Source organism: Thamnophis sirtalis, unplaced genomic scaffold (assembly GCF_051295495.1).
Source record: "Thamnophis sirtalis isolate CommonGarterSnake01/CBP01778 unplaced genomic scaffold, rThaSir2_p1.2 scaffold_3, whole genome shotgun sequence".
Classification (NCBI taxonomy): Eukaryota; Metazoa; Chordata; class Lepidosauria; order Squamata; family Natricidae; genus Thamnophis; species Thamnophis sirtalis.
Window position 1 is genome coordinate 130,598,535 of NW_028261383.1, and position 18,047 is coordinate 130,616,581.

At 45.9% G+C, this 18,047-nt stretch overlaps 1 protein-coding gene across 1 annotated transcript in view; it reads left to right on the forward strand.

Annotated features, from left to right (window-relative positions):
• LOC148048179 (autocrine proliferation repressor protein A-like) overlaps nucleotides 1-18,047 on the forward strand; it is a 34,898-nt gene that overhangs the window by 15,632 nt on the left and 1,219 nt on the right. Inside the window, exons 3-10 of the mRNA XM_087708256.1 lie at nucleotides 1,422-1,520; nucleotides 2,423-2,512; nucleotides 3,984-4,113; nucleotides 4,648-4,768; nucleotides 5,876-6,002; nucleotides 13,498-13,586; nucleotides 13,783-13,867; nucleotides 14,732-14,797. Coding sequence (XP_087564382.1) covers nucleotides 1,422-1,520; nucleotides 2,423-2,512; nucleotides 3,984-4,113; nucleotides 4,648-4,768; nucleotides 5,876-6,002; nucleotides 13,498-13,586; nucleotides 13,783-13,867; nucleotides 14,732-14,797 — 807 coding nt within the window. The remainder of the gene's footprint in view (nucleotides 1-1,421; nucleotides 1,521-2,422; nucleotides 2,513-3,983; nucleotides 4,114-4,647; nucleotides 4,769-5,875; nucleotides 6,003-13,497; nucleotides 13,587-13,782; nucleotides 13,868-14,731; nucleotides 14,798-18,047) is intronic.

Sequence of the window (18,047 nt, forward strand, 5' to 3'; positions counted from 1 at the left end):
GGTTTTTTCTTCTCCTTTCTCTCCTTAATACTGTATTCTTTTTACATTGCTATCCTCTGGCTTATTTAATTTTGCCCTTGCTCTTTTTATCTTTGACCTTGATTAATTCAGCTGTTTATTCCTTAAAATCTACATACAAAATGGAAGGTGGGATATGATTCAGGTGTTGAATTGGGAAGGTGGATTTAAAACAACGCCCCCACCCCCACCCCTGCGCGCGCTCAGCGGGCCACGGTAAAATTATCAAAGGCTGACTGGTCCGCGGCGATAAAAAGGTTGGGGACCACTGATATAGAGGACTGCAGATTTCCCATATTTACTGTACAGTGTAGCTGTTGTACCAGAAGTGGTATTCAGCAGGTTCTGACCAGTTCTGGAGAACCAGTAGCGGAAATTTTGAGTACCGGTAAATGCCACCTTTGACTGGCCCAGCCCCCATCTATTCTCTGCCTCCCAAGTCCCAGCTGATCAGGAGGGAATGGGGATTTTACAGTATCCTTCCCCTGCCATGCCCACCAAGCTACACCACGCCCACCAAGCCAGAGCCACAGAACCGGTAGTAATTTTTTTTTAATTCCACAATTGTGTTGAACTCAATGGAATCTTTCTAGGTTACAGATGATTTGTGTAGCTATATGTCCTTCTAATGTCTGTATCTGTAGACCAGGAGTCTTCAATCCCGTGGCCCTTTCATAACCGGGTCACACAAGTGGGGGGCAAGCGCTTGTACACATGCACAGCTCCACTTGTGGGAGCAGTGGGCGGTTGCACAAATGAAGGTGCATACGCTCGTGCACCTGGCACTCACAGAAAACCATCCCGTCCCACTCGCCAGTCTGCCAAGCTGGAAAGGTTGGGGACCGTTGCTGTAGACCACATGTGATTACCTTGTGAGCTGTAGAAAGCTCTTTTCTATTTAACATCTATTTAGCATCAGCAATGCTTAGTTGTCAATTAAAAGAAAGAAGAGAGAGAGAAAGGCATTCTCAGACCAAACTGTTCACTCATGTGGGCAATAAAAAGGTTTCCAAAATACTGTTGCTCTTTTCCTAGGAAGACTTCACAAAAATCATTAGCAAATAACTTGTACTTGCCACATTTAGAAAAGAATTTCAGGACTTTTAAATACATGCACCTAAATAAATCCTTGTGACCGCTTTAAGATTAGCACATAGATGATGCAATGGCTAACCTTTCAAGTTATGGCAAATGAATTAAACATATAATAATTGTTCTGCTGCCTCACATGTGGAGCACTGCTTGTTCTTTTTTCCCTTTTCAGCAGAAAGATGTTGTTTTTTCACAGGAGCCAATTAAACATATACTGTATGTTTAAAATATAATTTTGTTGATGCTTTGAATGTACCATGTTAAATCGGCATTAAAGCCAGAAGCTATAATCCTGCTCTCTTCCTATGCAGGCCACTGTACGAGCCATGGACACAGTTACAGATTTCTTGGTGAAACAGACTGGTGGAAATGTAAAACTCACCAAATTTATGCTACTAGGCTCATCCAAGGTATCTGAGAGGACCAAAGCCTAAGTAGGATGTGTGTGTGTAAAATCTCCTTTCACCCTCTGGGGGACACCCTCCCTTTTATTCCCCCACCTTCCTTTGTCTTCTCTGCGTCTAATTCTTCTTTGGTAGAGGTAGTACAGCTTGGCTGCAAAAATTCTGCTAAACTCCAAATGACAACAGAGTTTTCTGTACCTGTAAGTTACATCTAGTGGTTGCCTGGACTTTTGCAGCCGAAGTGTGATATTCCATGCAAATTTGATTTGTCTGGCATCCATAATGGTGAGTACTGGTGGTACAGTGGTTACAATGCAGCATTGGAAGCTGGCTCTGCCCACCGCCTGGTGTTTGATCCTGGAGGGCTCAAGATTGACTCAGCTTAACATCCTTCCAGTGTCAATAAAATGGGGACCTAGATTGTTGGGGGTAATATACTGACATGTGTAAGCCATCCAGAGAGTGCTGTAAAACATTATGGGACAGTATATAAATCTAACTGCTATTGCTTTTGCTATTGCTTGAAGGTGGGAGGAAAAGCAAAGGAGACAAAACTGAGTTACGTTTCCAAGTCTTTCTTCATTCTCTGGTGGCTGCCAGCACAAATTTTAAAGTTAACAACAAGACAGTTGTATAATAGCATAAATAGCATAAATAGCATAAATAGCATAAAAGCCAAACAGTTCTACATACATGTTATAAGATAAATATGTATATATCTACAATTAATCTTTAATGTGATGGAGTGATGGTGTGGTTTATTGTAAGTCATGCAGTTGTAAACAACAAAAAAGTACTGCTCACCACTGTCTTTCTTCATTAAAGTATTGAAAAGGCTATCCATCCCAGATGCATTCCTGAGTTTATTTCCAGCAGACCTTCTCCATCTTTCTATGTCTCCCTCTTAGCGTGGATGGATTGCTTGGCTGACTGCAGCCGTTGACAAGCGTGTGGTGTCATTTGTCTCAGTCGTTATGGACATCCTGAATTTGGCTAAGGTGAGAGTTTTCAAATGCAGTACAGTATACACCTGTATTTTGTGTATACTGGGTTGGATCGTGACAGAAGAAATCTTCTATTCCTACAGATTATTCTAAAGGAGTTTCTTAACTTTTCGAAGGAGTTCCATAATTATAAAGATAAACAGCTTAGAATACGTAGAATACAAAGCCTGATGGGGCTGAGACATTAATTGGGTGACTTCAGCTATTGGAAATGAAAATTGGGTTATTGCAGAAGAGGGGTGGGCAGCCTGTTTTAGAAGTCCTGGACTTGGCCTCAGAATGGTCCTCATCAGCACAGCAAGTGGGAAAGCACTGGAAAAGTTGGAGTCCAAAATAATGGATGGAACCAAGCCGCCATTGCCAGCTCTCATTTTAATGGGGGGAAATATCCTGTCCTGTCCGAGCTACTCTCAGTGCTTCCCTATCTGCAGGTTACTTCTCCATTCAGTTCAAATTGAGTTGAGATATAAATCCAAATCTCTACACTTGAACATATAGACTTACAAATTATTGCATAAACCAAAAGGGGCATTTTGTTTCAAGGTTTGAGATGATTAAATACATGTTGGAAAGTTCTCAGGTGTCTTCTCCCAAAGAAGGCTACTTTGCAGGGGGTGGTGGTTCAGTAGTTTCTATGGCAACCACCGCCAGCCTCCTCCCAATATCCTAGTATAATACTAAGGTTGAAGGATTTATAGAAAATACAAAATGACTGCCAGAAAGAAAACAAAAATTTAAAACTTTTCCATTTGGTTTTTTTTTTTTAAGAAGGAGCACAGTTAGACTGTCTTAAAATAATTGGGAGTATCACCTTTATCCCTAGAAAAGTTAGTGGAATTATCATCTCTGTTATTTCATTCAGAATAAAAATAATGAAAATGAGCATTTGCTCCAAGGCAGAGATGTCATCTGATGTGTCACTAAAAAAAATAGAGGCAGTTTCCAAAAATCCTAACTAAACTGTCCCTTGAAGAAGCTATCTCTTTCTGGGTTACCAGACCTGTATCCCATCTAGCTCATAGCATATGCCATGTCCAGTGGTGTATTAACCATTAAACATACTAAGCACGTACCTAGGGCACCAGGCCCAAAAGGGGCACCACAAAGTTGAGAAAAGAAAAGAAAACAATGAAGATGTGTACAGTATGTACAAAGGAGGTGGGGGCAACAAGATTTGTCAGTGCTTATGGCACCAGTGAGCCTTAATCCACCCCTGGCCATGTCCCCTGAGAATTTCAGAGAGTTGCAGTTCTTACAAATGGAGGGAACAGAGTTGGGAAAAGCTGACCTCTATGCTACAATTTGGTTTGACCCCAATATTACTGATAGGACCTCAGGAGCCAAACTATGCCTGATGCTTGCAGGATTGGGGAGTCGGCTACTTAAAAATCTAATGCCAACAACCTAGCTTTTTGTCAAGGTTCCCTTTATTGCATCAAAAGATCACAGCTGTAATCTTCTGCAGAGTTTACATCACCAGTACAGATCATATTGTGGCTGGAGTTTCGCACTGGCGCCTTTCTACTTCCTCAATATTACTCAACAGATCGACCATCCCCGTTTTGAACTTATTGCTTCAAATATCGACCCTTTGAGTAAGTAAGCACCACTGAAGATGAAACGAATGGGTTGAATTAATGAAGGACTAGATTATAGGACTGTGGTATTTATCAGGATAAAAATGGATTTAGGGAGATGCAGAGTATGTGAAAGAAACTTGAAACATGCATTGTTGGGCTGTGAGAACAACCTTGAGGAACAGGAGGAAGAGCTGCAGCTAATGCAATGGTCAGATAAGAGAAATCTCAGCCCAAAGGAGGAAAAGAATTTGAGAAAATGTCTCAGGCCAGACTTTCCCTAATTCTCTTCAGCATAAAGGCAGGGAGGGGAAGATACAACCTGAGTTTCTAGATTCTGTTACTCTGATCATCTACTCTGATATCCAATTTGCCTTGAAGGGCTGACACATACTTAAGGTGTGGGTGAGGGGACAAATTAAATATCAAAAGCAATTCTATTCTCTTTCCTCTGAACAATTACCCCTATCCTATTTTGCTTTCTGCTCAAACTGAGGCAAGGCTGAGATCCACACATATTCCTCCCCCCCCCCCGCCTTTTTCTGTTCCCAGAATATAATAAGCATTATATAAACAAAACAAAGTATCTACTTGTGGCATCAGGAGATGAAGTGGGCCAGCCTGACAATTCTTATTATTATTTTAATCAGCTACAAGGAGAGAAATACCTCAGGTGAGTTGAGCCATAGCAGAACAATCTCTGGTGTAGAGGCTCTTGGGTTGCATTTTTAGAAGAGTGGAGCGGAGCAATAACCAGTGCTCAGCGAGAGTTTGAATTAATGAATTGCAAATAAATTCTACAAAAAGAGAGCATCTGAGGGATTTTATTACAATTACGTCTTAACTCTTGCAACAACTATACTGATAGCATACGTTAGAGTCCCAGGGGTATCAAACTCCACTTCACTGAGGGCTGCATCAGGATTGTGTTTGACCTTGGGGGGTGGTGGCCAGGGAGGGTGTGTCCAGCTTGACATAATTTGTGTTGGTGGTACCTGTGATGGACCGAGTGCTCTGCCAGTGAAAAACAGCTCCTGAGCTCTGTTTTCAGCGCCTTCTGCAACCCTCTACCAGTGAAAATGGAGCTGGGGGGGGGGGGCACTGCCCTTGCGAGCTCTGTTTTCAGTCATGACAGCCTCCTGCAACCTGACAGAGGCACTGTGGGCTGGTCCTTCACTGTTTCCAGGGTGGCCCATGGGCCAGATCTAAGCACCCTGCAGACCAGATCCGGCCCACAGGCCTTGAGCTTGACACCCCTGGGTTAGACAGTCACTTTCAATTTAAAATGAGGGGGGAAATTGTGCTGGGCAAAATCCAAGCTCTCCTTCGGACATGTAAATCAATGAACAAGTTTAATTAGGCACCGTAGAGCTTAATGAGAGCAGTGGAGGAGAACAATCAGACTTTACTATTCCTAAGTGCCTTGTAATAATGATAAGCTTGTCTTATTTGAAAATTGCCTCAAATATAGCTTGAATTCCAATTCTCTGACAATGTTTGTGGATTTATTGGGCTTTGCCGATTGATGAGTAATATCAAGCCTATATAATATCCAAGGATCACTAAATAGCCTCCTTGGTCAAGGTAGAGGAGAAACGGCATTTTTTTTAGGAGCAGAAAAATAACCCAGTACTGCAGCTTATTTTAACCCCATAGCAGGATTTGTTTACTTTGTGTGCCAGTGCAAAATTAGATAGGCAGCTGTGCAAAGTTGTTTCAAAGCGAACTCTTATCAAGCAATGCTTGCATTTCATACCATTCTCATCCTGATCATTTATAGGATCATGCCAAATAAGAACCATGACTTAGGTTTCCATAAAGACAGTATTGGAGTTCCAACTGCCACTTTTTACCTTATCACCATGCAGAATCAACAGCATCCAGAGGTCCATTGGAACAGGACTGTGGTGAGAGACATATTATTCACAACAGCCAAAAACTGTTGCTCTACTATGCTAAAATAAGAGCTTAGGTTCCACAGACAGAAATATTAAATTGACAATGTTGACTGCATATAAGGAAAATTTGTATAAATTTTTTTATAGATGTACCAGCAAGACTGGCAAAAATGTTTAAAGATAGATCGGCTAATTGTTGGAAGTGTAAGCAAGCATCTGGTTCATTCTATCATATGTGGTGGACATGCCCCAACACAAGAAAATATTAGACAAAAATACATACATGGCTGGAAAAAATGACAAAGCAACATATACATTTGAAACCAGAGATATTTTTCTTGGACATTCGACCTGAAACATATGATAAAAAGACCACATGCTTGATCTTGCATATCTTAACTGCAACTTGTATTTGTGCAAAAATGGAAAGATGATGAGATCCTGTCTGTGGGAATATGATTAAGAAAATTTTAGACTGTGCAGAAATGGATAGATTAACACTTGCTATTAAGGCTAAAGAAGAAATGGAATACATTTTGATATGGGACATATTTTATCAGTTGGCTAAATAATAGAAGTGGGAAAGGAGGAGATACAACTGGAAGAGATGTTTTGCATCTTGGAGCGAAGGGAGAGGACGCGACAAGAGGTGTAGCAAAGCAGTAACCTTTATTCAAAGCATAGTAACTACGATTCAACGTGGCGTGGTTCGCGCCAAACATTTATACCCCCAAGTTTGAACAATGAGCCAATAGGGCGTCGAGTAGCTCAACCAATCAAGGTGAGGATTAAACCGGCCCCGCCCGAGAACCAATCAGAAAGGGGGACCTTACTTCCCGCGCTAGTATTCAACACCCCTCCCCCCCTAGTCAAGGTACCCTTAGGAAGGGCAAACATAGTCTTGTAGATAGGTGGGGGGGTGACGCTCTCGTCCCGACCTTCGTAACTCCCCGGCGGCTGTCGTCGGGGGGGAGACCACCGGCGGAGGCGTGTCCGTGGTGAGGCGGGGAGTCTGCGACGCGGCCCCGAGGGATGGTGCTGGCCCCGGGCCCCGTGCCCCATGTCCATTTGTCCAAGGTGGCGGCTCCGTGGCAACAGGAGTGTCCGACAGTGGCCCCCTGCAATCTGGTTGGGATGTAGATTCAGAGTCTCGATAAGGGCTTCGAGAAAAGAAATAGCCGGATGAGGCACGTCTGTCCGAAAAGTCGGCTTGTCCCCCGTTCCCTGAGTGGAGACAGTCCGTTGGGGAAAAGGTCATCGAGGGTAGCTCACGCTGAGAGCGAGTGTCTGAGAGGCTCGGGCCGTCTGCTTCCGCGGGGAGGCGTCGCCTTAACTGGTCCAGGTGGCGCCTCCATTGTGTTCCGTCGGCCAGGCCGACCCTGAAGGAACAGGGGCCAGTCAGGGCTGTGATGGTTGCGGGAACCCACCGTGGATCCCCGGAGAAGGAGCGGGCCCATACAGGATCCCCTAACTTAAACGCGTGGGAAGGGAGGGCCCCCAGGTTGCTCGGCAGATCCCCTGCGTAAAGTGGATGGAGCCTGTCTAGGGGGGTTCGCAATCTCCTACCCATCAAGAGCTCCGCAGGACTTTTATTAGTCGTTGGGCAGGGTGTAGAGTGCTGGCTCAAGAGATACGCCGCCACTCTTTCCTGCCAGTCGCCCTGGTCCATGCGGCCCAAGGCTTCTTTGGCTGAGCGAACTGCGCGCTCCGCCCGGCCGTTACTAGCTGGATGGTAAGGGGCTGTGGCTGCGTGTCTAATTCCTTGTTCGGCCAGGAATTCTTGGAACGTGGTGGAGGTAAACTGGGGCCCATTATCTGAGACTATCACATCCGGTAGCCCATGTGTGGCGAACATCTTACGAAGGGCCCTCACTGTACTCTCTGCTGTAGTGGAGGTCATAATTACCAACTCCACCCACTTGGAGTAAGCATCGACTACTATCATAAAGGTTCGGCCGTGGAAGGGGCCGGCGAAGTCGATGTGTAAACGGGACCATGGGCCTCTAGGAATTTCCCACTCCCGGGGGGCGGCTGTGGGAGGATTCGGCCTAGAATTTTGACATATCCTGCAGCGACCTACATAATCTGCAATTTCCGAATCTAGCAAGGGCCACTACACATAGCTGCGGGCTAAAGCTTTCATTCGCGCTATGCCTGGATGGTTTTTGTGAAGTGCGGGCAGAATTCGAGCCCGCAAGGCTGTGGGGATCACTACCCTATCCCCCCAGACAAGACAACCCCCATGAAGGGCAAGTTCGGCTTGTCGTGCTTTAAACGGTCGGAATCGTTCCGCTACCTTTTCCGCGGGCCAACCCCTCAAAACCCACGTAGCTACTTGGGATAAGACGGGGTCAGCCTTTGTGCAAGCTGCGACATCCGCAGCAGAGACGGGGAGATCAGATTCAGCAATGGACAAAATAGAGAGAGAAGGCACGTGGGCTGTGTCCGTCTGTGGCAAGGGGCAACGGCTCAGGGCATCTGCGTGCCCTAGCTGCTTACCCGGACGGTATAACAGCGTATACGAATACGCCGTTAAAAACTCAGTCCAGCGTGTCATGCGGGGAGACAAAATGGGGGGCGTTGGCTTATCGCCTGCTAGTAGCCCCAGGAGCGGCTTGTGATCCGTGACAAGGGTGAAATTCCTACCATAAAGGTAGTCATGGAATCGCTTAATGCCGGACACTGCAGCCAGGGCTTCTTTATCGATTTGGCTGTAGTTCCGCTCCGTTGAAGAAAGTGTCCGGGAGTAAAAAGGCTATGGGGGCCTCTGAGCCATTCGGGAGGGCATGGCTCAGGACCGCCCCTATACCATAGGGAGAGGCGTCGCATGTCAAGACTAGGGGCATCTTATCGCTGTATTGAATAAGGACTGCCGACGAAGTTAAAATATCTTTTATAGCCGCGAACGCGTGCGCTTCACGGCTACCCCATTTCCAGGCCGCTGACCGGTCAAGCAGTCGATGTAACGGTTCAGCTAGCGAGGCCTTGTGGGGAATAAAAGGGGCATAAAAATTTAACAGCCCCAGGAACGCCTGCAATTTCGCCCTAGAGGTGGGTGCAGGTGCGTTTTTAATGGCGGCAACTTTGGAGGGAGTGGGGTGGATGCCTTGTGCATCGATGAGAAATCCCAAAAATTCTACTTGGGGAACAGCAATTTCGCATTTGCTGCGCTTTAGTTTCAGTCCTGCCTCCCTAAAACGTGTAAGGACCTCCCGCAATATTTTCAGGAGTTCCGAGTGGCTAGGGGCTGCGACCAGGACGTCGTCAAAGTAAGGAACGACGCCGGGGAGCCCATGGAGCAACCGCTCCATGAGGCTCTGAAATATCCCCGGGGCAACCGAAACGCCGAACTGGAGACGGCGGCAACGGAAAGCCCCGCGGTGGGTGACAATGGTCTGGGCCGTAGCCGCGTCATCGTCTACGGGGAGCTGCTGGTAGGCCTGTGCCATATCTAGCTTGGCGAAAATACGGCCTTGTCCTAAGGAGTGGAGTAGATGTTGCACTACGGGAACAGGATATGGATTTGCCTGCAGGGCCAAATTGATGGTCGACTTATAGTCGGCACATATTCTCACCGATCCATCGGGTTTTACCGGGAGGACTATGGGAGTTTCCCAACGGGCATGATCTACGGGCTCGATTACCCCCTGCTCTATAAGCTTATCAAGTTCAGCATCTACCTTTGCTCTCAATGCAAGGGGGACTCTGCGTGCCTTCAGCCTGATAGGCGCGACCTGAGGATCGAGGCAAAGGGAAATGGGGGTGCCCTTATAACAGCCCAATCTCCCATCGAACACATCTGCAAACTCGTCTAGCACACTATCTACGGTGCGGGGAACTACCCTATGTACCCCTTCTATGGTGAGACCCAAAGCGGGGAACCAATCCAACCCAAGGAGAGCGGGCAGGTCATTCCTAACAATTAAAACTGGAAGTTTTCCTTTAAAATCTCCGTATTCCACCCGGATGTGGAATATTCCTGCCGTGGGAATCCCATTTCCCTGGTAATCTAGAAGGGAAACCCCAGCGGGACGCAATTTACTCTGGGGAACCCTGGGGCAAAGGCGGGAAAACAGAGCCCAAGATAGAAGGGAACGGGAAGACCCAGAGTCCACCTCCATTCGGCAAAGCTGACCTTCGAGACGGACGGCGGTGCTAATTTTACGATGGCCGGCGGGAACGTGAGAAGCCTGGTAGACCACGCAGTCGGCGCTGGAGAGCTGGTAGGTTGAATGGCAGTCCTCAGCCCGCCTCGCAGAACGTGGTTGTTGGCGGCCTTTCAGTGCCTGGCGCTGGTCGCTGGGCTGCATAAACGATGGGGCTGGCACGAGAGCCCGGCAGACCCTGGCGAGGTGTCCTTCTCCTCGGCAACGGCGGCAGACGGCGGAACGAAACGGGCAGGATGCGCGGCTATGACGGCCGCCGCATCCGCGGCAAGGAGCGTTTGAGACTGGCTGAGCAGGCGTCGGTGGTTGCTGGTGTGGCCTCCGCTTTGGTTGCGTCCTCATTTGTCCGACGGTTTCCTCCTCCTCATCTTCCGAAGGAGAGGGGTCGTCGACGAGGTTCGTCTGGGTGGAAGGCGCTGCAGCGGTTTGCGCGGGGGTTTTCAGCTGGAGGCGTTCGATGTCGGCCGTGGATTGTTCGGAGAGCTCTGCTGCTCGTGCGGTTTCCACTGCTTGCACCAAGGTAATTTTGTGGTTCCGGAGCATACGGCTGCGCAATTGCACGTCGCGGACCCCGCATACAAACTGCTCCACGAGGTTCTCCTCCAGGTCTGCAAAATCGCACTGAGCGGCCACTGTGCGCAAAGCCTCTAGAAACTGGCTGATGGATTCGTTGGGCTTCTGCACTCGGCGGCGAAAAGTAAAACGCCGTGCGATTAAAGAAGGTGAGGGGGCGTAATGGTCCCTCAACCTGGACATCAGCTCGTCCCACCCAAGTTTGTAGGCTGGCCTCGGGGCGGCCAGAGCTCTCGCAGAGGCAAACATGGAAGGCTCACAGCAGGATAAGAAGAAACTGCATTTCTCCTCATCAGTCTGCGCCCGGTTCTTCGACGCGATTAGATAACACTCGAAACGCTCCATAAAACCGTCCCATGATTCTCCAGCGGATCCAAACGGCGCGAAAGGAGGAAGCGATGATGCCATTGTGGTATGAAGCCGGAGGGGGAAGAAGGACGGCAAAGAAAATTTTTGCGTTCGCTGCCGGAGTTCTCAGCCTGAGGAGCGGGTTCTTGCTGCTTCAGACGCGGTGGCAAGCTGGCTTGTTCTCCTCCGTGGTCGCGGGAATCTCATCCCATCCTCGTCGCCAGTTTTGCATCTTGGAGCGAAGGGAGAGGACGCGACAAGAGGTGTAGCAAAGCAGTAACCTTTATTCAAAGCATAGTAACTACGATTCAACGTGGCGTGGTTCGCGCCAAACATTTATACCCCCAAGTTTGAACAATGAGCCAATAGGGCGTCGAGTAGCTCAACCAATCAAGGTGAGGATTAAACCGGCCCCGCCCGAGAACCAATCAGAAAGGGGGACCTTACTTCCCGCGCTAGTATTCAACAAGATGGTAAAGAGGAGAGTTGTTAAAGAAGATGATTTTAAATCAGTCATTTTAAATCAGTCGTGAAATATAAAATTTTTTGCCACTGGTTCTCTGGGCGTGTCTTGGTGGGGATGGCTTGGTGGGGGAGTCATGTGACTGGGCGGGCATGGGCAACTTTTTTAAAATTTTAAAGCATTTTTTACTACCTATTTGCTCAAACCGGTAGTAAAAAATGCTTTAAGAAGTGGAAAAAAAGGTTCAGCTGTGCTGTGCAATTGTGGGAACCTTTTTAAAAAAAAACTTTTAAAGCATTTTTTTACTACTGATTCAGGGGAATATGTAGTAAAAAAATTCTTTAAAAAGTGGGGGGGGAAGCTTCCGACAATTGTGCAGCTCACAGCTGAGCCACACGATCCTCAGAAGCTTTTTTTTTTACTATCAGTTCGTGGAACCAATGACAATCGTCCCTACTGGTTTGCGCAAACTGGTGCAAATCGGTAGCATTTCACCCCTGTATTAAAAGTTAAATATCAATGTTACGATATTCTTATGTTATTATTATTATTAATATGATGGCAAGGAATTATAATAACAAAAATGTATAATATGATTACTTAAGCACAATTGTACTCAGAACACACACTATTCGATGAAAATTGGATGTTATATAAATGAAACAAAACGTGAAGGAAAAAAAAGCTTAGGTTCCACAGAAAGGCATTTTCAACAAACAATTTAGAATATTCCTTATTACTTTAGTATATCCAATACGATGGTCAATGAGAACACCAACCTGGAACCGTCCAGATGGAGTGGTTGGGAATTCTAAGAGTTTCAGTCATAATACCTCTGGTGAACTCTTCATGGGAAATCTTTGTTATGCTACTCATTACTTTTAAGTAGACTTTAAATGAGCTATTTCTTTATTTTGAACAAACATTAGTCACCACAAATCAATATAGACTATACTCCCAATCCAATTCTGGGGTGATAGGGTGGGTGGGAGAACTGGGGTTGGTGGGAGAAGGAGAGCTGGAGCAGGAGGATTGCAGCCCTGAGGACCACATGCAATGCCAGCTGTTGGGGTAGGAATCAGGCTCCATACATTCACTCACAGTCCTATCCACCCAGTGATCCCACTGCAGCTGAGATAGCTAAGGCAAAAAGGATGAGCCACGGTGGCGCAGTGGTTAGAGTGCAGTACTGCAGGCTACTTCTGCTGCCTGCCTGCAATTTGGCAGCTCAAATCTCACCAGGCTCAAGGTTGACCCAGTCTCCCATCCTTCCGAGGTGGGTAAAATGAGGATCCAGATTGTTGGGGGCAATATGGGGCCTTTGTAAACTGCTTAGAGAGCGCTGTAAAGCACTGTAAAGTTGTATCTAAGTCTAAGTGCTATTTCTATTGACTTGCCTGTCTCTTTCCTGGTGTTCCAGTGTTGCTTCCACTGCTGATTTTGCAGAGAGCTCTCTATGGTCCAGTAACTGTAAAATTATCTCAAAACAGAAAGCATCAGATAAATAGGAATGCAAACCTTAAACAGACATAAAGAAAGATCCTACCCTTTAAAAATAAGAGTCCCAGGCCCACCCATGCACTGATGTGACTCGAATTTGCTTGTCTCTTAATGCATGTTTCCTATTGCAGTCTATTTGCACCCCATCCAAATATCAAATTCAGCCTCAAGCTACCAAAGTTTGTTTGTTCCATATACCAGATTTATATAAAGCTATTTAACTGATGGTCCATCATAACTTGACTTCATCAGGTCGTAATAGAGGAGGATGAGGGTTGACTTCTAAATACATCAGGTCAACAGCAAATTGAGAAGACCGCATTAATGACATGGTCATCCAAGATTTGATTTATGTGTCAACAGTGTTTTTTGTTTCCACTTAGGGAAAAGGAAAACAGCACTCAAAGAACACCTGTCTTCATTTCTTTCTCATTGATCCTTCCTCTTTTTCTAGAAAAATACTGGAGGAGCTATTCACTTTTCAACAGACCAGGAGCCTTCATTGATCTATGCTTACTATGCTAAGACTAATGATGATGAAAGGTATGGGGGCCCTATACATTTATTTATTTTCCCATTCTCTGTCCCTTTTTGAGAGTTAAATTTGCAAAACCAAATGACATTTCTTTTTTAAAAATGATATAAACCAAAAAGAAATATAGAATTAAAATGAGAAATAAACCAATTCAAAAACAATATTGGAGTGTACAATTTTCTCCACTACTTTTAACATCTCTAGGAGAGATTTCAGGATGCATGTGCTATCTGGAGAACAACATAAAAAGAATCCTATTAAATGGACTCGTACTAAGGTGCATAAAGTGGTGAGTAGACATTCATTCATTCATTCAGCTTTGGCGGGAAGAAATAAAGCCATCCAATTAATAGCAAGCACCCAGGTGTGTAAGACATGGATAGGAAACTTATGGATGTTTAAATATTGCTATTACTATAGTTCCCAACATATCCCACCATTGAGTGTCTAGCTGAGCAGCTCCTTCACCTGTTATCTCTGAAGAAGCGTTATCATATTGTAACTCATCAGACGGAGTAGCTATCCAGATCTCACTTTGGGCTAGTTCCTTGGCTGTCCTGACCACTTTCAAATGCAGCAAAACATTTGTTTTTATCTGTTTTGCCTTCTTTTCTTAATGTATGTTTCATGATTTCCCCTTCCCACCCCCCCAACTGCACATTCAGGCCAGTGGTGGGTTCTGGATCCCGTCGCAACTGGTACACTGTGCATGGGGCCGAGCGTCTTAGTCAGGCATGTGCGCTGCGCACGCATGTGCACGCATGTGCACGCCACTGCCCTACAACACCCAGCTGCTCGGCAAAGGTCGTGCAGGCGCCGCACACTGTGTGTGCGTGCGCAATTGGTCCGTTTGCTTCAAAAGCAGGTAAGGAAGATGGGCAGGTGGGTGGGCCAAACAAGCCACCGAACCGGTATGGTGGCCGCTGCTCCCGGCTACTACCAGTACGGCCGTACCGGGCCGTACCGCCCAGAACCCACCATTGGTTCAGGCTCAATCTGGCCAAAACTAACAAAAACTCAAAAAAAAAACCACCACCATTATAAATAATACTCATTAATATACATCATGATCATGCTATCTTGTTTCCTCATGGATAATTTCAACTTTCTAAACAGTAACCAGCTATTTCCTGTCTTTTTCTTTCTTGGAAAGAGCACAAATGTTTATAAGAAAGAAATAAAAAATCCAGGCAAAGGATGGATAGGATTCTTCATTGAGGTAAATATTGAGTTTTGCAGATGATTTTTTCATTGAAGGGGGTGGGGGGCAGAGGGCAGTCAGGGTTAAAAACTGTGCTTCTTCCACTTCTGGATATTCAAGACTTATTTCCTTATTTTATAAAGCTGGGGGGGGGGAACCAAATGTTTTTAAAGTAGGACTCATATCCCTGCCTCTGCATGCAAAGAATTGTTTCACATTTGCCAAAGAAGCATGCTTTAATTCGGATCCCGGGTATTCTAATGTTTGAAAGGGGATGGGACAGATGGACTTGAGGTCTGCAGAGGCAATAGCAATAGCAATAGCAGTAGACTTATATACCGCTTCATAGGCCTATCAGGCCTCTCTAAGCGGTTTACAGAGAGTCAGCATATTGCCCCCAACAATCTGGGTCCTCATTTTACCCACCTCGGAAGGATGGAAGGCTGAGTCAACCCTGAGCCGGTGAGATTTGAACCGCTGACCTGCTGATCTAGCAGTAGCCTGCAGTGCTGCATTTAACCACTGCGCCACCTTGGCAGAGGGGGCAAATGATGAAATGGACAATCCATCCCATTTGGAGTTGTCTGTACCTGGGGGGCAGGGGGGAGCAGAAAGTCTACAGCAGAAATTGCTTCAGCATTCTGATGCAAGCGTCTATTCTGGAGATGCCTCTGCATCTAGTTCTGTTTTTGTTGTTCCAAAGGAGGAATAAACAAGGGGAAATAAAAAAATAAAACCAATATGAGAAGGGGAGAACCACATTTGTGGGGGGAGCAAGTGGTGATAAGCTAGCCCTATGCAGTGACATGGGGTCTGTCTTCTGCCCCATTTAATATTTGTTCTTATAAAAGTAGTTATATGTTCTATTGTCTTTAGGGCAAGGGTGTCAAACTCAAGGCCCAGGGACTGGATCCGGCCCGTGGGGTGCTTAAATCTGGCCCATGGGGCTGCCCTAGAAACAGTGGCCCGTGGTGCCTCTGCCAGTGAAAATGGAGCTCTTGGGGGCTATATGTGGCTCTCCTGAGCTCCGTTTTCACTGGCAGAGGATTGCAGGAGGCTGTGGCAGCCAAAAACGGAGCTTCTGAGGATCATGTGCAGCTCTCTCAAATTTCATTTTCGCTGGCAGAGGGTGCAGGAGGCCATCTCAGCTAAAAACAGAGCTTGGGAACCTGTTTTTGCTCTCCGAGCGCTTGGGCCACCACAGGTGCCCCCAACATGAGTGACATCAAGCTGACCCTGTCCACACACACCCTGCCACCCACGAGGTCAAACACAACCCTGATGCGACCCTCAATGAAATCGAGTTTGACACCCCGGCTTTAGATGCTTCCATTTTAAATTAGCTCTTTCCCACTGCTCCTGACACAATTTTTGCCATTGATGCGATCCAGGATGTTTCAGTGGTAGTGTGGTGGATGATAGGGTCAGGGGCTGGGCCCTACCTAGCTGCTCTTGGCAACTTGGTTCTTTCAAACTGGCCCCTTCTCAAGGATCAACCCAATGCAGATGTTGCAGTGGGGTGATACGGTAAGGCAGTGAAGCTACAGAGAGAGAAATAGTAGTTTGAAGGTGCAGTTCTCCTCCATTTTTATCTGCTGTTCATTTTACTACAAATAGAAACCTGCTGGGTTATTGTTTCAGAGATATTTCCTTACCAGAGTCCTTAATGAATGCCTTCAACAATGGGGGGCATTGTTAAAAACTCAGAGAACTATTCAGAGATGCATCTACCTTGAAAGTAGTCCATGCTGAGCTGTACAGCAGAGTCAAACATCAGCAATTGACTCCAGGAAATAAATACAAATACAAATACAATAGCAGAGTTGGAAGGGACCTTGGAGGTCTTCTAGGCCAACCCCCTGCCTAGGCAGGAAGCCCTATACCGTTTCAGACAAATGGCTATCCAACATCTTCTTAAAGACTTCCATGTTGGGGCATTCACAACTTCTGGAGGCAAGTTGTTCCACTGATCAATTGTTCTAACTAAATGTTTTGTGGCATGTCATATTATGTCATAAAATGCCTGATGATAATTTTATGTTATGTTTCATAAAATTTGCCAAATTTCAGTTCCATGGGAGTCATGGATCCCAGTTTTTGGACACATTCTGTTAGTCCACTTGAAGTATCTTGTTAGAAAAAGTGTTCATCTATGATGTACCATTTCATCCAGTTAAAGGTTACAGATATGAGAGTTTTTAGAAGCATAAGGATTATGATGTACTTGTCAGCAAAAGATTTGCACTTTAGCTGCCAGGTCGATCACACGTTTTGGAAATTTGGCAGGAATGATTCCTCCTCTTTTTGCTACTTCTGAGATTAGAGTCTTCATTGGTATTTTGCTTGCCTGTTTTGAACCACCAATATTTGTCAATCAGCTCTGCCAAATTTCCATTTAACCAAGCAATTCCCCTGTTCTTAAAACTACTGTTTCAGCTACTTCAGGTTCTTTCAGAAGTGTGTCAAAAGCTGTGTTTAAAAATAATTTGAAATACAGCTGACAGGCAGATGGCTGGTGGTGTGGGGGTGGGGGTGGACAGTGTTTGTGGTGTGGGAGCAACCAGACCTGCAGCCAACTGTTAGTTGGGCTACTTTACTGTGTATGCTTGATCTTAGCTGTAAGGTCAACGAGTAACTGGGGCTTCTTTAAATCCTTCTTCTAAAAGAATGCTAAATCCATGTTCAGAAGCAACCAGAACATAGGTTTAGCGATGTTTAGATTTAGACGCACACTAAACTTGTATTCAACAGTAGACAGAAATACAGCTTGCAGGCATTAGCAACTTAACCCCCACTGCCACACCTTGTAACATGACTGCTAGGGCTGGAAGATGGCAAGTGAATCTGAGAGTCTTGTCCCCAGGTGCTTTACCTGTGGCTGATCTATGGAATAGGGAGAAATTTATCCTGCTTTACCAGGTGATCCTTGTTGAGTTCGTACATCAACATCCTCAGTAACAGAGTGCAGATATCTACCCATCATCTATCGAAAACAAATTCTTATCCCAGAGGGAACAAACCTGAGAGTGAGGAATTACGTTAATAATTCTTTAGAATGAGTAATTCTTACACTAAAGTGAAAGCCAGTTTGATCTAGTAATTAGGACACCAGGCTAGAAAGCAGAGTCCATGAGTTCTAGCCCCACTTTAAACCATCAAAGCCAACTGAGTGACTTGGGGCCAGTCACTCTCAGTGCAAACCATCTCACAGAGTTGTTCTTGAGGCGTAAATAGGAGGAGGAAAGTCTGTAGGATATGTTCACTGCCT